At 36.4% G+C, this 21438-nt stretch overlaps 3 protein-coding genes and 1 long non-coding RNA gene across 4 annotated transcripts; 3 read left to right on the top strand and 1 right to left on the bottom strand.

Moving 5' to 3' along the window:
• Window positions 1-1700: 1700 nt before the first annotated feature.
• LOC147947699 (uncharacterized) lies at window positions 1701-2436 on the top strand. The gene is made up of 2 exons (XR_015594426.1): window positions 1701-2075; window positions 2189-2436. It is a non-coding gene; the product is annotated as an uncharacterized LOC147947699 (long non-coding RNA).
• Window positions 2437-2706: 270 nt separating this feature from the next.
• LOC104777721 (uncharacterized) lies at window positions 2707-6535 on the top strand. The gene is made up of 7 exons (XM_010502018.3): window positions 2707-3148; window positions 3543-3695; window positions 3786-3859; window positions 3957-4415; window positions 4616-5131; window positions 5210-5422; window positions 5508-6535. The coding sequence occupies exons 2-7, from the start codon at window positions 3608-3610 to the stop codon at window positions 6096-6098; spliced, it is 1941 nt and encodes a 646-aa protein (XP_010500320.2). The 5' UTR covers window positions 2707-3148; window positions 3543-3607; the 3' UTR covers window positions 6099-6535.
• Window positions 6536-6827: 292 nt separating this feature from the next.
• Window positions 6828-10018, bottom strand: LOC104777720 (polygalacturonase At1g48100). Its single transcript, XM_010502017.3, has 6 exons — window positions 9398-10018; window positions 9050-9217; window positions 8801-8845; window positions 8506-8713; window positions 8314-8395; window positions 6828-7522 (listed from the first exon to the last, which is right to left on the bottom strand). The coding sequence occupies exons 1-6, from the start codon at window positions 9827-9829 to the stop codon at window positions 7018-7020; spliced, it is 1440 nt and encodes a 479-aa protein (XP_010500319.2). The 5' UTR covers window positions 9830-10018; the 3' UTR covers window positions 6828-7017.
• Window positions 10019-14881: 4863 nt separating this feature from the next.
• LOC147947698 (uncharacterized) lies at window positions 14882-15406 on the top strand. Its single transcript, XM_087507405.1, has 2 exons — window positions 14882-15103; window positions 15164-15406. Exons 1-2 carry the CDS (start codon window positions 14882-14884, stop codon window positions 15404-15406), a joined length of 465 nt encoding a protein of 154 aa, XP_087363531.1.
• The last annotated feature ends 6032 nt before the right edge of the window (window positions 15407-21438 follow it).

The following is a 21438-nucleotide window of genomic DNA, read 5'->3' as shown; positions in this document are numbered from 1 at the left end:
TGTTGAGAAATTTGAAGAAGACCAAACTTTTTCCTTGTGTTCTTTGTAAAGATCCTCTAAATTTTTCACAACAACCTTAACCTTTTCTTTAGAAGTACTCGGATCCAATTTATCAAAAGCTGATTGAAGAATTTACACCTTTAACCTTGGGTCTAAGATAGCTCCCATAGCTAGAATGATATTGTACTGATCCCAATATTTATCAAACTTCAACCGCATCTTCCTAGCCATCTCTTCTACTCTAAAATCACCACAAACTGCATAGTTCTTCAAAAGACGTTCAATTTTCAAAACTTGCAGAAAATACACATTCGATGTAGGATATTTGACACCTGAGAAATAAGTAGTGATGGTACTAAATGGCTTCAAGAAGTCACAAATTTTCTCTCCACGGTCCCACTCATCCTCGGAAGGCAATGACTTGTAATTTCTGTCACAAAAACGAATAAGACTTGTTCCTATTCCAAGTATGTGACACCAAAAGGATCAACCACTCACACATCAAACAAGCTTCGAACCCAGAAAATATATAGACAGTTCAAAGCTTCGAACCCATAAATTATATAGACAGATCAAAGCTTAAAGCTAATTCAAAATTGAAACTTGATTCCACCCACAATCAAAGGCTGTAATTTAAAACCAACCCAGAAAATGAAAATCAAAGAGGATCCGTACCTGCTTCGGAGTTACGATCATAGACCATGAGCACTGCTTCTAACTTCAGAAAATTTCAGAACATGAACAAAATCAAACCAAACCGGAATTGTCAAATTTCATTTCATTTTCGGTTTAAGTTTTCAAATCGATCTGAGACCCAACGAGATCCCACAAAATATAAAATCATTCACGCATAAACAAACAAAATCAATTGGACTAGGGTTCAGGGTTCGTGTTTTGATTTTCCAGAGAGGAAAAATATAAAATTTTGTCTTTTTGGTATCTGATAGGTGAGAGAAAAAAACATGTGGGTACCCATATTCTTATTGGGTAAACCCGTGTAAGACTCTATAATTTTGGATACCCGCCCGTTTTAAACCCTTTTTTTTTTACTGAAAAAACAGGTCTGCATACCAGATATTAAACATGGGTTTTGGGTACCCATTGGGTTTTAACCCACTTTTAACATCCCTACATACAATATTAAATTTGTACACATGAGTTCTCCCTTGACTAAAGTCAACTTCCAATTTAAAAAAAAACGAACAAAACAACATTCCGAAAGAATAAAAAACGAAGACAGTAAAGTTTTTAGTAACATTGTTGTGATTGGTAAAAATTTAAAGCTATATCACTTGTACAGTTTTGATTGTGTTCACCTATCAAGGCCTATGTCTTAAAACATTTGATAGTACTTTAGATATCATATTGTTTCCAATGGTCTATCATAATTAATTAGTTATCTGGAATTAGTTTGCCTAATAATTCTCAAAGATCACAAATTTATGCAGTTATCCATGGGTTCATAAACAAAATCACCGATGCACATATCGAGAAGAAAATAAGCTACAAATATGCTTGGACGATGACATGGTCGATGAACTGATGGCGTTTTATAGTGGCGAAAGCGGTGAGAATGGCGGAAGATGTATAATGATTCTCCGTCGTATATCAGGTTTTAAAAGCTGGAAGTCGAAAATACGGACAAAAATAAAGTCATAACATCAAAACCAACTCACGAGCTAACAACACTACTGATTTGTGGACCAAGCAAAAGCCCCTCTTTGTGATCACCTCGAAGATTGGTGATGGCAGAGAAACGATCCTCCATAGCTTCTCTTCTTCCTCTCTTGCAATAAACAGAATACTCATCACCTTCCCTCTCTGCTTTCCTCCCTCAGCGTCTCTGTAGTCACCGACGCCTCAGCAGATATAGGAGCTGCAATACCTAAACCCTTGCGCTACTTCTCCTTCACTGTACAGGTATTTATGATCGATTGATTGATTTAGCTGGAACTTACAGGAACTTGATAACAGATTTATTTGCCTCTAACCACGTCTCGGGTGAGAATTGGGAACTGTCTCCCAAAGACGAAGAAGCTAGAAAGAGAGTACAATCTCACACAAAGAACACAAAGGTTAAACTCTAACTCTCTTTGCTCCTTTTAACTCTAGGCGGCTCTTTTCTAATTTGTCTCTCAATATTTCTCTGTTTCTCCTTCAAAGTGATATCCTCTCTTAATAAATTTAGGGCTATTAATTTAGCCGTTACAAAGGCTGTGTGAAGTTAAACGCCATGGATCGAGAGTTACGGAGGAGAGGAATGTGTGAAGGTGGAGCGTTCTTGACAGCACGTGGAGAAACTTTATTAGGTTTAATCCATATGCTAAAGAAATAGTTTGGGCCCAGAGACGTTGGCCTAAATTGTGATATAAAATTATGTGGAAAGTTTGTTTATTGAATGAATGTTTAGTGGGCTAATAATTATCTTTTAGACCCAAAATATTATTAAAGAAAAAATGCTGACGTGGCTGCACAAGAATGAGAGGAAAAAGTAACTTTATATATATATATATATATATTCACAGGAATAAGTAGATATGAAAAGAAATATTTTTTAAAGTTGTTGTTGGATTAGTTGGTAAAAATATGCTTAGAGATGATTATGCACCTGAGTTTAAATCTTGGATGTTACATTTTTTTTTCTAAATATTCACAACTGTCGGGTCTGTTCGTTTTCTTATCGCTACATTAGCCACCACTCAAATTAACACGCAGAACAACACCAGCTTCTTGTAAAAATAATCGTAGTGACCACTATATTGGTCACCGTGTTTTCTGGCGACAAGGGTATTTTCGACTTTGCAAGGGAGAAGTCAATGGATAGATTCACCCGTTGAAACGCAGCGTATTTTGCATCAAAAGCTAAAGATGAATCTGCCCTTTGCGCGTCTTCAGGTTTTCTAATTTTTTATTTCTCTGAATTCGTCGGCTCTCTCTCTCTCTCTCTCTCTCTTTCCAAGCCCCTTCTCTCAATCTAGGGTTAGGGTTTCGATTCTGCGGAGGTTTTTAAATTTTGATTTTCTCCAGCACTTGCTACTAAGCCTCTCTTCGTTGTTATTTATCCCCCCTTTTGAAGCATCCGTTTCTTCTTCCTCTTAATTCGAAGAGCTTCGTAGGCTGAGCATGACGTGAATCTCCCAAATTTCTGGTAACCCGATAAAAAAAATTTAGTATCTGCTGCTGCTACTCTCTTCTTCTTTGTGTGTATTCGTCTGGGCGTTCGAGTTCTTTCGAGCAATTAGCTTTAATGTTTTATGTAATTTTCTTGTTTTAGGATGTGAATTTGCATCTTCGTGAAAAATTTCTGGGTTTAGCCTAAACCGTTTAGGTCTCCGTCAATCTAACTTCCATTGTTGTTTGTACCGCTTACGTTGGATTTAGGGTTCTTTTCTCAGTTTTGGAATTTGAGTGTTGTTGGTTCGATTGGGACATTTTTACAATAGTTCGGGGACTTTTGTTTTTTTTTTTGCAAACGAGCCTCTGAATTTTTATCTTTTGTGATACTAATGCTCATGTTAAACCTTTGTTTGTGTTAATTTCAGGTGTTTATTTAAACTCCATTGACACAAAAAAATAAAATAAAAATTTCTTTGATAAGTTAAAAGCAATGTATACCTCCGAAGGAGCCCCTGATTTTGTTGTTGACCAGGGCATGTATTACCCCGTTGATGCCAGTTATGGCTATTACTGTACAGGTAATTTAGTTAGATTTCATTGTCTCAATTTCTATATCCTCTTGGTCTTAAGGTGTGGAGAGGAGTTTCCTAATTTTTATGAATTTTCAGGTTATGAGTCACCCGGTGATTGGGAGAACCATCAGATGTTTTTTGGTGTAGATGGTTCAGAAGTCCAATACACGGTACTAATCTCGCTCATAACAACTTTTTTCATTTAGAGTTGATTTGTTCACATACATTTTTCCTGTGTTAACATTCTATCTTATTTTTATAATTCAGGGTGGGCAGAATGAAAATTCTCCCTATATATGCTATACGCCTAGTTATGGATATGCACAGTCTCCTTACAATCCATTCAATCCTTATATTCCGGGTGCTTCAATAGGCGTTGATTCTCCGTTTGTTGGCCCTCAACAATTTTACTCTTTTCCTCCTTACCAGAGTGTTGCAACGTCACCTACTTTTGTTCCGTATGCTATTCAACCTGATATCATCTCGACTAGCTCAACAAACTCTTTGGTAGAGACTGGTTCAGCTAACAGGGGTCGATCCGATGGGAGAGGATCCAGGCATAGAAATGACACTTCTTCTGGTGGGGTTCAGAGGAATGCTCCAAAACTCTCTGCAGTAAATTCTTTGGGAAAGACTCCAGACAAGCCAAGGCCTAACTCTGGACAGAGTAGGCAGGGAGAAATGGAAAAGAGTGAATCTACTCCATCATCAGGACAAGCTCTCCAGGTATAATTTCGTATAAATAATTTCTTGTTTTAATTAATTTTGGATATTGGTAGTAGGAGGTTGTTGAATTAGAAAGAATCTTGGCTAGATGATTGTGATTCTAATTTCAGACATTGATATGCTTATTTGTTTAGTTCTAGGAGTAGTTTGTTGATCACTACAGCCACATATATCATTCTGATCTTGACTCATTTTTGCAGGGAAGAGCTACTTCCGTTAGTGTTCAACCTGTTGACGTTGTTTCCAGTAGTAGCAGAGTATCGTCTTTTGGACAATTAGACACTGCTCCACCTGGACTTGATGGTTTTCCCAAAATTGCAACAAATAATACCAATCTTCGGCCCAAGATGTATGGTGGCTATGCAAATATAATTCCTGATAGAGTTAGTGAACAAAATCGAGGTCGAAGATCGAGAGGATTGGGGAATCAACTAATTGTCAAAGCCTATACAACAAAAGCTGGAAATGCTGATGCCGAAGGGAATATTGTGATCAATCCTTCTCTGTATAATAAAGAAGATCTCCGAATCGATTACAGCAATGCTAAGTTTTTTGTGATTAAATCGTATAGTGAAGATGATGTTCACAAGAGCATCAAATATAATGTCTGGTCATCAACTTTGCATGGGAACAAGAAATTGCAGAGTGCATATGAAGATGCTCAGAAAATAGCCTCCGAGAAGTCTTGTGAATGCCCGATATTCTTGTTCTTTTCTGTGAGTTTTTCCTTCTCTTGTCTTACATGCTAGCTTGTTTGTGATAAGCTTATTCTGATGCAGTGCTTGTCTTTTTAGGTCAATGCTAGTGGTTTGTTCTGTGGCATGGCTGAGATGACTGGTCCAGTTTCTTTCGATAAAGACATGGATTTTTGGCAACAAGACAAATGGAGTGGAAGCTTTCCGGTCAAATGGCACATCATAAAAGATGTTCCCAATAGCTATTTCAGGCACATCATACTGCAGAACAATGAGAATAAGCCAGTCACCAACAGTCGAGACACACAAGAGGTCATGTTTTTCTAGTAGCTCACTTCACACGCTTTGAAGATTCTCACATCTGGAGAATTTGCTAATATACCGTCTTCTTCTGCAGATAATGCTGAAACAAGGTCTGGAAGTGGTAAAAATATTTAAAGATCATATGGAAAGGACTTCATTACTGGATGATTTTGTGTATTACGAAAGCCGGCAGAGAGTCATGCTGGATGAGAGAACCAGGCTACCGTACAGGACCTTTATTAGCCCTTCCCCATTACCCAGACCAGATCTCTCTGACAGAAATAAGAAAACCTCCTTGGGAGCCTTCAAAAAACCTTCAGTTATCTCTGAGGAAAGCGAGGAGGTTCGTGCAAAATCAGATGGGAGTGAGGAGACCACTGTAAAGGAAGGTAATGAAGAAGATACTTCTCCCACTCAGAAGAAGATGAGCTCTCTCACGATTGACCCGAGTGTTACAGAATCTAACCCGACCACTGTTTCTCACCTGAACCAGAAGGGTCAAGCCAAGTCTAAACCGACCTCCTCTGGCTCTCAGAAGAAGATAGACCCCTCTGAAGTGGTTGATGCTTCTCTTTCTGATGACAGTGTCAAACAAAGATCAGTACCCATAAAAGTTGCTGATGAGTCTCCTGCAATCTTAACAGTCGGTACTATTCCTCTGGACACCAAGTCACTTCAGAAGTGAAACCACCCCCACCCCGGGTTTGGCTTATTATCTGATTCCTTATATTTAAAATCATCTCTCTAAAAAGTCAAAAGTTAATCATGCTTCATCGTACAAGCCAATGTGGTATGAAGGGAGGGTTCTGTTTGTATAGATGAGAGTTGACTGGTGGACCTATAAACCGTGGTTTGATCAAACGCCAAAAAAGAGAATTGTTGAGGTTTACGGGTTTGTTGTTGCGTTTTTGTTATTTGGATGTGGCCTGAGTATTGTTGTTACTTCTGAGTATTGTGATCCGAAATTCATATGCTGTCCGCTTACGGTGTGTGTTTCTTTCTTCTTCTCTTTTCTACTGTAAAATCCTCATTTTGACTTTTACATCTACCTTCTGTTTGTTTGTACTTTGTTCCTCCCAACTCGAGGAGTTTCAAATTGAATATTAAGTTTTTTTTTACACCTTGATGACATTCTTACATTATGGCATACCACCTTGTCTAATCTTAGTTTAGCTCGTTTCTCCTATTAGGTAATTATTAACTGACTGATTAAATAACTCGTTCCTCCTATTAGGTAATTATTAAGTGACTGATTATATTTAATCGCATATTAAGTCACTTATATTGTTACTTACTTACTTGCAAGTGCATCTTTTGAGAAATATGTATTTCACTGTCTTCACTGAGAAGTAAAAAGATCGTATGAAACGAATGCAACAAAAACGAAATAAGTACTGATAAAAGATCTAACTGATAGACAGATATAAAAATATTTATAATGGACGAAAAATAATAAGCCATAGAGAGAGACATCATCTAAATGCATAAAAATCTCATCGCACGAATAAGGCTTCCACTAAAAGACCCTACAAGGGATGACCCAAATATACAACTAAAATAAAAGGGGCAAACCAAACCTTAACCATCCAAGTGTGCACACGCTACTAACAACCATAATTCGAATCATACGCTTCTTCCACCACCGGAGAGCCATCAAGCAAACAATCAATTGGCGGGATCGTCAACGTCTCTTGTTTCCCATAAGCATTCCAACAAAACGGATCATCAACTAGCTCACCTTCCTCGGGCAACAGCTCGACCTCCGACATCGTTATATTTGTGCAAGCAACGGTATCACTACATGCAAAATGAATCGGCGGACTTCTAACGTCGTAAGTTCCTTTGATGTTACGGTACTCGACGTCGAAGACTCGAACTGCAGATGTCTCGTTGCGACACTCTTTGGATGAGCAGTAGTACTGGTCGACGATTATGCAGTTGAGAACGTTCTCCATTTGGATGTTTTCGAAGAGGAGGTTCGAGACAGATCCGGTTCCGCCTTGCCATGTTTTCACCCGGAGACCGTTATCCGAATCGCGGATCGCCGTGTTTCGGACTGTTATGTTTGATACGCAGGCTTGTGAATTGTGCACGCCTAAGCTCCCAATGCTGCGTTTTGAGACACAAATTTTTTTAAAAAATTATTAGCGGTTAGAAATCAGGCAAACATATAAAGTGAATTAAACACCTGAAAACAAAATTTGAAAAGAAAACAAAAAAATAGTAGTTGATTTTGATTTTTCCAATGATAAGAAATTAAGAATTATGCAGATTTCTAAGTTTTAGACCAAATTAAGTGAAAGATGAATACTTATTAGAAGTTTGTATAGAAATATTTATTCAAAAACTCGAAAATGATATTTATGAATATGAATAACTCTAGTTTATTAAAATGCTGCGTTTTCAATGATTTTAAGCGGTTAGAATCAAATCGCGTTTTGAAAAAGGTGAATAAATTGAAAACAAACACTGGAAGAAAAGATCGAAAAAAATTAATAGTACTTGTGTTTGATTTTTTCAACGAAAAAGGATTAATAATCATGTAATTTTGAGTTTTAGACTAAATTAGTATTAAAAACTGGTATTCTCTGAAGTTTTGCATAGAAATATTTGATTCAAGTTCAAAAATACTAAGATTTATGGAATATGAATAACTTTTTGGTTTATTAAAATTTAGTGCCAAGTTCGATATTTTTTGTCAACTAAATAAAAAGTTCAATTTCCAGTGGATGGAACATTCACCTAACATCCGTGATCCATGTAAAAAACACAGTCATCGTAATGGAATCAATTCGCAAAAACATTAAAATTAACGTTAATATTCTGTTTTTAATGAATGTTTCTAATTATAAAAAAAAAAAAAAAAAAAAGACAGAAGAGGAAATGAAAAAGAGACAAACCTGATCCCGTGACTAGGCCCACAAGTGACACCATGAATGTCAACATCTGAGCAGCCAGTTCCTATCGATATGCAATCGTCTCCTGTTTCATTTTTTTCGTTCATTCCCAATTAATACATAATAATATTCTTAAAACCAAAGTTACAACTCAACATTATTGACTGATACCAAAAAAAAGAACAAAAACAGTACCATTGCTAACGACAGAGTTGTAAATGGCAACAGATCTTGTGTTTCCTAGATGGATGCCATCCGTGTTCGGACTTAGTTTTGGAGATGAGATTTGGATTTCGTTTATCAGAACTCCTTCACATCCGTCGAATTTCATGTGAAATTGTGGACTGTTTTGGATTCTTAATCCTCTCACCACTATATTATTGCTCATGAAAAATCGTATCATCTAAACAAAACAAAAAAATGAAAAAGGGTTAGTGCTAAACAAAATTAAAACCGGTATTGGATTTGGTTCGGTTTAGTTAGGACTCACAGTCGGGCTCTCACATGGTCCAGACGACGATGATCCGTTTGGTCCCTATAAAAGACGATAATAAAACATAGAATCCAAATTATATTATTTGACAACAAAACTTTTTTGTTTTTAATAGGAAATCTATATATGAATGATAATAGTACGGTTTCTTGTCGTGTGTTCTGTTTTGTCACGACCACGCGACTTATCAATTAATTAGTATTCAGCAAATCTCTAATGTTTATAACAGTATTGAAATTTTTTTACCCTGTGGGGTTTGCAAGGTAGATCCCACCATTTTTGACCATTGCCTTCGACGGTGCCTTTGCCGGCAAATGTGATACCCTCGAGGCGGTAAAAAACCAACCACTGTTGTTTACTGTCTTTCTCTGGCCATTCCTCTGGTCCGTCCGGTGGCATCAACACTCCGTCCAACTTCACAATCCCAACCAAAAAACACAAACGTTTAAATTTACATAAATAATACTTTCAAATGACATATATATAATTAGAACATAAACGTGGTACATTTTTATGATTATTAGCATAGTGAATTTAATTTTTTTTAAATGTTATTTTTGTTAGAAGAAGAATCATTTATTTTGTTTGGCTCACCTGAAATACGAGTCCCGGTTGACATGGACCGGAGAAAATAGTGGAAGTGATTTTAAAAACGCCACCTTCAGGTGCCAAAACGATGCCGGACTCGACGGCACAAGCGGCTTTCCAAGCATCTCTAAACGCTGCCGTGTCGTCGCAAGAACCATCACCCACTGCTCCATATGACGTGACGTCAAAGATGCACCCTGAGTCAGAATCTCCCGGAGCCGGGTCTGGACTCGGGTTTGGATTCGGGTACGGGTCAGACGGGACTTGATCAGGTGGATTGGCCGATTCAAGAGGAGGTGGAGGTGGAGGAGGAAGAGGATGCGAGAGGCCGCGACGACTCTTGTGGTAATGATATCTTCCTCGTGCCACGTACGTGAAATGTCCGAAGAGGACAGTGGAGATTATGTAAACCACGAGAATGCCTCCGAGACCTCGCATTGCTAAGCTATGGAGAAGAGAGAAATGGAGAAAGAGAAAGAGAGAGAGTGTTAAGTTAAGAGAGTTAGATGAGTTTTGAAGCTGTTATATAGCAAAGCAGAACAGAACACACACAGAGACAAATGGAGTTTGAAGTCCGTGTAGATGACACGTGTTTATTACTTGTTGGTTATTGAGTTCTATCTATGTGTTGTTGTTGGACATGAGGTTTTTTTAAGAGGAGGAGACTTGTTTTTAGTTAGCAAATATTCTACTGTTTTTACGACTTGTCTTTTTCTCCTTTCGATATTTTATTTTTATTTTCTAGTTAGAAAGATTGTAATGTTTTCATCTATATCGAAATATTGACTAAACGTTTGGATTGATATATACTTATATGGCTTCTGAATGGTCAAGTGAATACGTTTTGAATTAATAACATAATAAAACAAATTAATCTTTTTAAGGATTCATAGAAGTTTATCCTAGTTACCTTCTTGTGTATCGAGAAAATTCTTGACGTCTTGTCTTTTGTTTTTATAGATCAATTTTTATATAGTAGTAAAGTGTAGAGTGAACTATGACTTTGCCATAATTTAGTTTTGAACATAATGTTGTTTTTTATCTTACATACTTTTAATCCATTATATTTAATAGATCTTGTTTGAATATTTGTTTTTTTTCAACAATATATTGTATACATGTTATCATCATCAACTTAATCATAATGTACTTCATCTATTAAATTATTTACTAGATGTTTTGCTGAGTTATGCTTGAACGAAATTTTTTTGTATCAATTTTCTGAGTAATATTTCATCTATTTCACAAATATTTTTGAGACATTTTTTTGTTTCACAAGAAATGTCATTTTACATTTTCAGTATATTTTTATGCTAATTTTTCTACTCCACGTTTAAACCCAAAATCCGTTTCATTGAATTTAAATCATTACTAAATAGAAACATACATGTCTAGTTTAAAATTTTATTAATTTATATGAAATGTGTTAAAATAACACTTTTTATAAAATAGAGAAAATATGAGAATGAGATATATTTCAAAATAGGGAAAAAGAAAGAGACATTACCACGGTGTAGTTGTAATTATTTATCTTATTTTCTGCACTATATATGTATATACAATTATATTATATCTTGCAGTCCAAGAGATATCATTTCATGTTTCCTTATGTTATTATTATTATTTATTTTTTTTATCAAAATTTCCTTATGTTATAAGATCCAAATTTCTCAGCATATATTATTGATGCTAATTTTTTTTTACAAAACTATTATATATTGATTTTAATTCAATGGATAATATTATTGATGCTAGTTAGTAGTTACAAAGTCATCCTAGTAACCCAGCCTATTTGTTAAAACAAATCTGAAATTAAGTTAAATTAAATTAAAACTCTTAAGCAAGTCAGTACAAGGTTTCATCAGTAACCGTGTACTCATCTTCAATCCCCATGCAAAAGAATTGCCACGTTAACTTAAATATAACAAATTTCTAAAACACAACCATATGTAAAGGAGACAAAAAAAGAATAATAACTAATCACCTATTAGTGAACATTATTCCAATTCTAATCTCGTAGTATCCTAATATATTTGTAATACCACCAACACACAACGTTATCTAGCTAACAAATAGCTGTCTTGTGATATTTATGCTTTCGAGAGTTTGCATCTCTATGTTCGTGATATATAACAAGCTTGAATTTTGGTTGTGAGGGGTTTTAGATCTATAATTGGACAAAATTATTATTGGTAATTATCCACTAGTATCATTTGCCATAGTAAGATATATATAAGACCACAACTTAATAATGGAATATGTATATAGAGATAGCTAGAAGAATAATTATTGGTCACATATAAAAATACGAAATGATTAGAACACATAATGTTGAAAGGACTGATTTGAAATCTTGCGCTTACATTCGTGATGTGTGTGTGCGGGCACTGTCAATAATTAATTGTTCACCTTCCTTCGTACCGTATTGTTCAGAACATGGATCATGTTTATTTACATGACCGACTTAAATTTTGTAGGCCATGTTAAAGTTGTATGTATCAACAGTAACACACACACACACACACACACACATATATATATATATATATATATATTTCCCTCTGATGAAATACTGAAGTTATAATGTTTGGATTGCATTATATTATATGAAACATTATAAGAAATTTAAAAATATTTGATTTTTAATCTTTTAAAGAAAATATTAATAAGTTATATTTAGTTTTTTTTTTTGAAAAAAATATATAGAAAATTTGATGCAAGTTCTTCAGCTCCATTTGCAGATTCATATGTACAAGCATTTATACAATTGATCGTAAAGTCATCTTATGAATTATCGTTGAAAGGTAATCGTGACTTGGAAAATTCATAAACCGTGTATATGGATGGATCTTTAGAATCTTTTTCGATTCAAGAAACAAAGATCATTCATACGACAACGATTGATATCGATCCTAATCCACAACAATAGCATTACCAATCATGCACCCTTTTTGGCTTCTTAAAATTTTAGTTTGTGAAACACTAACAATGCCGACGAATGATAAAGAAAAAGAACACATAAATCTAGGAAAAAAATATTAATAAGCGTTTTGTATAGTTTTATGTGTTTTGTATAGTTTAATAAATAAAAAAATCAAGTGAAATAAATAATTGAGAAGCAAATAGACAAATCTCGTGACACTTTGTTGTATTGTAGTTGAGTTTATTTCTTGTGGATGTTGAAGACCCGTAAGGAAAAAAGTTGGGCGGGGGCTCCGGAAATGTATCCATTGGTTCCCAATGCTTCTAAACGAGCTGTCTTCCCACACATTTATCTATTTCTTGCTTTTGGTTTTTAAACAAGAATCATTTAATGTCGGCCAGAATCATCTCTAACTTCATAAGAAACATCTATATATATATACAGAATTCAATTCACTAATACATGTATACATTATTAGAATTCTCGTAGTGGATGTAATCATGTAAAATATATACGTAGACAGTGACATTATATTCTTCAAACGTACAAAGTAGTTTGTCTCTTAATTAATTGTTTTTATTCTATTTTTTCCCTTCCATATACAAATTTATACAGTATCAATTTAGTGCCTATCAATATCTTTGGGCGATATCGAAGAAAGAAGGCATAAACATTACATATGAGAATATGTTCAATCTCCTAACAAAACTTATGCACTAGCTAACACAAATCCACTAAAGTATATCTAGGTTATTGATATCCTCTCAAAGATATATATAGTTGCATGTCACAAATGAATATCTCTGGAACAGAAATATACTAGCGACTAGCTAGACCTTTTGTGATCGACATGAAATTTATGTTATGTTGTCCTACTAAAAAAACTGTATGTTAGGTCGAAGCCATTATTCCCAAAAGTTATTTGATTTAAAAGAAGAAACAAATTAAAAAGAAACAAGAAAAGTTTAAAGCGTGAGTCTTTTTTTTGTTGTTGTTGTATATTTTCGTCTCTATATGTCACATGTATATCTCTCTCACGGGTCGTGAGTGATGATGGGCTCTTGTGGCTCAGCTTAACACCACGTGTATCACTTTGGGTACACGCGCCGCAACGCTCTCTGTTAGTGGCTCTTTTGCCACCATCCGGAAGTATCTCCAAGTCGCGACACGTGTTTTGTTTCCAAATCTATATGCCGCAAACTGTGAAGGATACTCCAAGTAACATCAAACATTTTGTGTGTACATTTATGTCTAAGTGACAGCACGTATAAATATATTTTTATAATTTTTATACATATTAATGTCTGAATTACCCATAAGCATAATTCAAAAACATAAGTTTAATTCTACGTAGCAACGAGGACTTCGACCATTTCGTAGTCTCTTAGATATATATGGTTATGCAATTTGGCTAGTTTTAATGTTCGTGGTTTTGATGAGGCTTTCCAACTTTGGTCGTTTGGGAGACCGAAGATTTGACGAAGCTTTCCAACTTTCGTTACAATCCCATATTCCCATGTCTAGTTGTTTTCAAAGTTATTTTAATTCTGCATTTCAGTTTACACTAAAGTTCTATGTAAATGGTGCACTAATTGTAACAATGCATTTTTTTAAATATAATTTAACATTATATTCAGAAAAAAATGTTTGTAGTTTTGTGTTTATTGGACATTAAAGATAACATGTTCTGTGGATGATATAAACCATGACTAACATTGTTTTCTATATTTTAAAATTTCAGATTTAATCCGTTTATTTTTTTTTGTATTTTTAGCTAAAATATCTTATAAATCGACAATGACGAAAAATATTGCAATGTTTACTTTTGTCCCCAAATATGATCAAAAAAGTGTACAATACATTGTTTCAGGGGCAAAAAAATCATACAATACTTAAGAACAAATATACCAATTCTTGAAAAGTATATGTATTGCAATTATGCTTTGTGAAATTTATTGTAACAAAATATTAATTGGCAGTAAGCACTAACGACCAAATCGTGACGATCAAATGATCATTACTTCGGAGCTACCAAACGTTGCAAATAAAAATAGAAAGTTGTTGCATATAGTCTATAAAATATAATTTTCTTACTAGATCCTATTAAGTGGGATTAGGTCTTCCTCTGTAATTAGTCTATATTTGTGTATTAATTTGGTAATTAACTTTTATGTAACTAGATTAAAGTTGTTCACATGTATATAAGGTTGTGATATTACCACGTTATGAATAAGAAAACTTTTAATACGATACTAGGTTTTTGACATGGTATCAAAGCAAATTCTAAATTTTTAGGCTATACGATCCTCTGTTGTTTCTCTGTTTTTCTTTGATCTCTTTCCTTGACTTTAGTATTTTCGATATATTCTCATCGATATACTTCTCCGATGTCGGGTATATTCTCTGGCATCAGTGTCACAGATGACTCCTCTACCGTGAAAAAGACACGAACACGAACTGAAGCAACTCGACGACGGATTGATCCTTATGATCTGTCCTCCGGTGATAATCCCGGTTCTGTCATCTCCCAACCACAGCTTCGTGGTTCTAACTATGATGAGTGGTAGATGAATTTACGACTTGCTTTGCGGGCAAGGAAGAAATTTGGTTTTGCGGATGGATCTATCCTCAAACCAGCTGATGACTCTGAAGATCTTGAAGATTGGTGGGAAAATAACGCGATGGTTGTCTCTTGGATTTGGCTGACGGTGGCTCCGGATATGAGTAGCTCTCTTGCTCACCATGAGATTGCCCATGACCTGTGGATTCACATACAAAATCGGTTCTCGGTCAAGAATGGATAACGAGTTCAACGGATCAAAACTGAACTTGCAAATTACCATCAACAGGGTCTAGCTGTTGAAGCATATTATGGGAAACTCACTAAACTTTGGACAAGTTTGGCAGATTTCCAACGAGCCAAGACCGTTGAGGAGATAGCTAAAGAACAAGAAGAAGACAGACTTCATCAATTTTTGATGGAGCTTGATGAAACAATTTATGGAGCGGTCAAATCCTCACTACTTTCCAGAGATCCTCTTCCCTCTCTCGATGAAGCTTACCAAGTGTGGCTCAGGACGAGGAGTCCATGAAAGTTGGTCGTATGATGGAAGAGCGACATGATGGGGTTAGTTTCGCTGTCCAAACGACTTCTCGCCCACGAAAACATGTTGAACTCAAGGATCCTAATGCAGTGTGCATGAGTTGTGGGAGGAATGGTCACCTTGCTGAAAATTGTTTTCGGAAAATCGGTTATCCCTTGTGGTGGGGAGACCGTCTGCGGTCCAAGCCTATGAGTTCTTCGAATAATGATCGTTGTAACTCTTTTGTTTCCCCACAGTTTTCTACCTCGGCTTCACAATCTCCTTTGGTGAAACGGACTGAACCTGCTCGGGTGAATCAGATCACTGCATCCAAACCTGCTGTTGCTGCTCATGATTTTCTCACCGACGCCGACAGGGTTGGTTTTAGTGGTTTGAGCGACCAAGATTGGAAAACACTACGGGCTGTTCTTAATGAACGTAAAGGTGATTCTCATGAGCATCTCTCGGGTAAGTTTTTTATTGAATCTTGGATTATTGATATTGGCGCTTCGAATCATATGACCGGTAATGTTGATTTTCTGTTGGATGTGCGGGATATGGCTCCCATGTTCATTAAATTGTCGGATGGTCAACTTACTGTGACTACACGGACATGCAGTGTTCGTTTAGGCTCTCAACTGCGGTTGAATAACGTATTTTTTGTTGATGAGTTGCAATGTCATCTTATCTCTGTCTCACAGTTAAGCAAATATAGTGGTTGTCTTTTTCAGCTGTCTGATAAGATTTGTGTTATCCATGACCGCATCACACAGACGGTGATTGGAGCAGGTGAGGAGCAACATGGAATTTAATTCTTTAGAGGTTTGGAGGTCGCGCGTATGGCACAGTCTATGGAGAAGCAGTCTAGTGATGTGTGGCATCGACGATTAGGTGATCCTGCCACTAAAGCGATGGAGTTGTTGCGGTTGTTGGATTCTAGTATTGGTAGTGGTTTTGATTTTAAGTCTTGCGATGTTTCTATTCGTGCAAAACAATCTCGTGATCCTTTTCCGTTGAGCATTAATAAAACAACAGAGAGTTTTCAGCTAATTCATTGTGACTTATGGGGTCCATATCGGACTACCTCCATTTGTGGTTCTCGATACTTTCTCACAATCCTTGATGATTACTCTCGACCTTTATGGATTTATTTTTTGCCAAATAAAATAGAGGCACCCACTACTCTTCGGAATTTTATCTCCCTTGTTGAACGACAGTTTGAACGCAAGGTTAAGACCATTAGGAGCGACAATGGTTCTGAATTTCTATGTCTCACCAATTATTTTCGGGATAACGGCATTATTCATGAGACATCCTGTGTTGGTACCCCTCAACAGAATGGCCGTGTTGAACATAAACATCGACATATTTTGAACGTTGCTCGGGCTCTTCGTTTTCAGGCTCATCTTCCGGTTGAATTTTGGAGTATTTGTGTCTTGACAGCAAGTTATTTGATCAATCGTACTCCCACACCAGTTCTTAAAGGGAAAAGTCCATTTGAGGTTTTGTATAATTGCTCTCCTCCGCTTACTCACTTACGTATTTTTGGTTGTCTACGCTATGTGCATAATCAAAAGCATGGTGATGATAAGTTTGCAACACGGAGTAATCGTTCTGTTTTTATTGGTTACCCTTTCAGGAAGAAAGGTTGGAAGGTTTACAATCTAGACACTGGGGTCATTTCGACATCTAGAGATGTTGTGTTTCTCGAGCATGAGTTTCCGTTTTCTACAACGAAGCTTGCTGGTTCATCCTCGCCTTCGCCACTATTATCACTCCAGGCAAATATTGAGGATGATTGTTTTGAACTTGCTCTTGTTCCTCCATCTTCGTCTGTTCCACCTCCTTCGTCTCCTACTGAAATTGTCAGTTTATCTCCGGTTGCTGATCAGTCTTCGCCGGTTCCCCCAATCGTGACTCTTACTCCTGCCTCTGCTGAACCTGTTTCTACTTTCCTTGTTCCTATGCTACCGGATGAGGATGATACGCCGAGTATACTCTCAGTTGACTCTGTTTCGGAAACAGAGGAACAACCTCTCAATGTCCTTGAAGTACAAATGGGAAAAGCTTGTCGAGCCAAGATATGCAGTACTCGGCTTCATGATTATGTTACCAATACTACTCATGTTGGTTCCGATAGTGATTTTGTGGATTCTACATGGTATCCTATTGATAATTATGTTGATTGTTCTCGGTTTTCTGATTCTCATTGCGCATTCCTCGCTGCCATCACTGATGGTGTTATTCCCAAAACATATGCTGAAGATTTTGAGAATGAACATTGGCGTGAAGCAGTTCGTGGTGAGATTGAAGCACTTGAAGACAGTGGTACATTCACAGTTGAGACACTGCCTGAAGGGAAGAAGGCCCTTGGTTGTAAGTGGGTGTTTACTTTGAAGTATCGTTCTGATGGGTGTCTTGAACGTTACAAAGCTCGTTTGGTGGTTCTCGGCAATCATCAAACTGAGGGACTCGATTATGACAAAACCTTTGCTCTGGTCTGTAAGATGGTTATTGTGAGATCATTTCTTGAGGTTTCGGTTTCTCGGAATTGGGAGGTCCATCAGATGGATGTCCATATGCATTTTTGCATGGAGATTTGACGGAAGATGTGTTTATTCGCTTACCTCCGGGTTTTCAAACGAGTGACAAGTCTCAAGTCTATCGTTTACACAAGTCTCTCTATGGTCTAAAACAGGCTCTGTGATGTTGGTTTGTGAAGCTCTCTTCTGCTCTTCTTGCCTATGGGTTCACGCAGTCTATTGAGGATTATTATTTATTTACTGTGGTTGATGATACTGGTCTACTTCGTCTTCATGTTCTGGTGTATGTCGACGATTTGATTGTATCCGGTAGTTATGTGGCTCTGATCCAAGAATTTAAAGATTACATGAGTTCCTGTTTTCGTATGAAGGATCTCGGAATCTCGAAATATTTTTTGGGGATTGAGGTTGCTCGCAACTCCTCTTGCATGTACTTGTGTCAGCGCAAGTATACACTTGACATAATCTCGGAAATGGGTTTACTTGGCGCTAAGCCAGTCTCTCATCCGCTTGAGCAGAATCATAAGTTGCAACATGCAGTTGGTAAACTTCTACACAATCCCTCTCGTTATCGTCGTTTGGTTGGTCGCTTGATTTATCTTGGAGTCACGCGTCCGGAACTTTCTTATGCGATACACATTTTATCCCAATTTATGAATGCCCCACGTACGGAACATTGGGATGCGGTGATACGAACGGTATGTTATCTTAAGGGTCGCCTGGGTCAGGGTATATTTTTACGTGCGGACTCGGACTTGCGTTTAGTTACTTGGTGTGATGCGGATTATGCTACTTGTCCTTGTACTAGTCGTTCCCTAACGGCTTGGTTTATACAGTTGGGTGGCTCTCCTATTTCTTGGAAGACATGCAAACAGGATACTGTCTCTCACTCTTCGACGGAGGCGGAGTATCGCACCATGGCGGATATTGTGAGTGAGGTTCTCTAGTTGCGTGAGTTGCTTAAGTCCCTTGGCGTTGATTGTTCATATCCCATTCCTCTTCATTATGACAACCAGTCTGCTATACACTTGAGTCGCAACCCGGTTTTTCATGAACGGACGAAGCATGTTCAAAAGGATTGTCATTTTATACGAGATGAGATAGTTCGTGGTGTTGTGGCTCCTCTGCATGTACCGACGAAATTGCAGTTGGCGGATATACTTACTAAAGCCTTGGGTGGTCCGGAGTTTGATGCTTTTATACGCAAGTTGGGTATTTGTGATCTCCATACTCCAACTTAAAGGGGGTATTAAGTGGGATTAGGTCCTCCTCTATAATTAGTCTATACTTATGTATTAGTTTAGTAATTACCTTTTATGTACCTAGATCAAAGTTGTGCACATGTATATAAGGTTGTGGCCTTACCATGTTATAAATAAGAAAACCTTTAATACCATACTAGGTTTTTGACATATCGATGATAACTCAAAAGGTCATGGACGTAGATTATAATTTACGAGAAAGATTGATATGACATTAAATAGGATTGGAAAAATGGTGAGTCGCCACGTGTGGTTTCCCAAAACTCACGGGCATGTGTATGTCGCACCAGAGATGCGTCACGGGTTGGTGGATTTTTAGGTTAATGATCTATTCATAACGTTGAGATTTGATTTGATGCTTAGCATAATCGTATATAAACAATTTACAGTACTATATTTTTAGTGTGATTTGGACGGCTTGACGACAATGTTCACACTCCGTAAGACAGCGGAAGAAACCCAAAGGTTCTTGTCTGCTTCGTGGACGTTTAATTAGTTCGAAATGCTTAATTATTTGCTTCTTACTAATTAATTAACATATTTGTAAGACTAGCTAGAGGGTTGACGAAAAATAATGGTAAAGCTCTATATTCTCCATCTCCCACGGCGGAGTAAATCTATAGATTATACATTCTAACAATTGATATTCATATGTATTTAAAAGTATGTTATTTTTACAATTCTAAATAGTATTTATTAACACGTCTCTTTAGTTGGAGGCTTGTGAATTATAATAGCTTAACCGAAATTTAGATTCGATATGAAGTTGAGGAAGAGTGTTTGTAAGGAGTATTTGGCAAATAATTATAGGTATTGAAGGTGGATCGAGATCAGGGACATGGAGTACCCGTAATTTAAAAGCAACTTGGTCGAGGAAAATGTATTATACTATTATTAATGTCAATGTTAATATGTTTTTGTGTGTACATACATGTATATATGCATTAGTGTATAGTGTATATTATGTGGCCAGGTAACCATATGTATAATCATGGCCATAGTGTGTTATTTTTAACCAAATTTATTTTCAGTGCTAGTCAAAAGAAAGCTTTGGACCTTGGGCAATTCTGGCTCAATATATTAAGTTCTTTGGGCTTGTATCCCACACATACGATCCGTTAAATCATGGTTATGTTTGTTAAATGTCTTGTGCTATTTAATTAAGAAGATTATATATTTTATTCAAATGCATAAATCGACTTGCGCTTTTAGATGTTTTAAATTTAATGCATAATTGTATACTATTGAGAAGACGGTCACGTGAAAAAGTTCGATACACAAATCTAAGTTCAAATTTCTATGATATATATCTATAACCTTTGTATTACTTTGAAATCATTGTTGTGTACCTTAAGTGTTTGGAATTTTTATCTATTCATGTTAATTACCTCTTCCTCATTTTGTATGTGTTTTATTACAAGCATCATTTGGAGCGACTTATGAGAAAAATTAGAAGAAAATGTATGTGAAAAGAGCCATAAAAATAACTATTTTAGTTATCCACATACATAGTAAGTATCCAAAACTTAAGATCAAGGACGGTCTTTCGATTATAAACATTATCTTGAGATTGACGATTCTGTAGGCCGGTCAAGATTTTCCAACTTGTTTTTCATACTTTGCTAAATCTTGAGAGATTAAATAATGCAACCAAGCATTTTTTTTTACACAGTTTATACACGATATTTTTGAGAATGCATCCTACAAATAATATAACTACCTTGTCATTCTATTTAGGAGCTTTAATCACTCCATTTCAAAAATATCAATTTTTGGTGGCTACGAGTGTTCTTAAAAAGTAGTTTTTGGCATTTTAAGAAAAAACCGTTTAGATCACGTTTAAAATTATTGTTGTCGTATTGATTATGTTATTTCATAATTCAGCTATTTCATAATTCTCCTCAACCCTGACTCGGTTTCCTGGGATTTAGAACGCATCAGGCGGGTACTTCCTACTTATGAGTCAGAGATTCTCAAACTAAAACCTAGTAAACAGGGTGCAACTGACAAATGGGCTTGGCTCCCTTCCCAGGATGGAATCTATACCACTAAATCAGGCTACTACATAAGTCAGTCATAAGCTGTATCCCAAACTTCCCTCAATAGCCCCGCTGTTCCTCCCATGTTCAATTGGCACTCAAACATTTGGCGACTGACCTCAAATGTTACTGTGGAAGATCATACAGCAGGTTATTCCAGTAGGAGCTAACATTTTTGTTCCTCTCAGAAAACAAAA

The sequence above is a fragment of the Camelina sativa genome, chromosome 3 (assembly GCF_030686135.1).
Source record: "Camelina sativa cultivar CO46 ecotype springtype chromosome 3, ASM3068613v1".
Classification (NCBI taxonomy): Eukaryota; Viridiplantae; Streptophyta; class Magnoliopsida; order Brassicales; family Brassicaceae; genus Camelina; species Camelina sativa.
This window is presented reverse-complemented; position numbering and strand designations above follow the sequence as displayed.

Excerpts from the sequence above, each read along its gene's own strand:
- LOC104777721 (XM_010502018.3), top strand. The coding sequence starts at position 3,608 with ATGTATACCTCCGAAGGAGCCCCTGATTTTGTTGTTGACCAGGGCATG. Across the intron at positions 3,696-3,785 it reads TTATGGCTATTACTGTACAG|GTTATGAGTCACCCGGTGAT; the intron begins GTAATTTAGTTA and ends ATGAATTTTCAG. Across the intron at positions 5,423-5,507 it reads ACAGTCGAGACACACAAGAG|ATAATGCTGAAACAAGGTCT; the intron begins GTCATGTTTTTC and ends CTTCTTCTGCAG.
- LOC104777720 (XM_010502017.3), bottom strand. The coding sequence starts at position 9,829 with ATGCGAGGTCTCGGAGGCATTCTCGTGGTTTACATAATCTCCACTGTC. Across the intron at positions 8,396-8,505 it reads CAACTCTGTCGTTAGCAATG|GAGACGATTGCATATCGATA; the intron begins GTACTGTTTTTG and ends AAAATGAAACAG. Across the intron at positions 7,523-8,313 it reads GGGCCTAGTCACGGGATCAG|CATTGGGAGCTTAGGCGTGC; the intron begins GTTTGTCTCTTT and ends CTCAAAACGCAG.
- LOC147947698 (XM_087507405.1), top strand. The coding sequence starts at position 14,882 with ATGAATTTACGACTTGCTTTGCGGGCAAGGAAGAAATTTGGTTTTGCG. Across the intron at positions 15,104-15,163 it reads ACATACAAAATCGGTTCTCG|GGTCTAGCTGTTGAAGCATA; the intron begins GTCAAGAATGGA and ends TACCATCAACAG.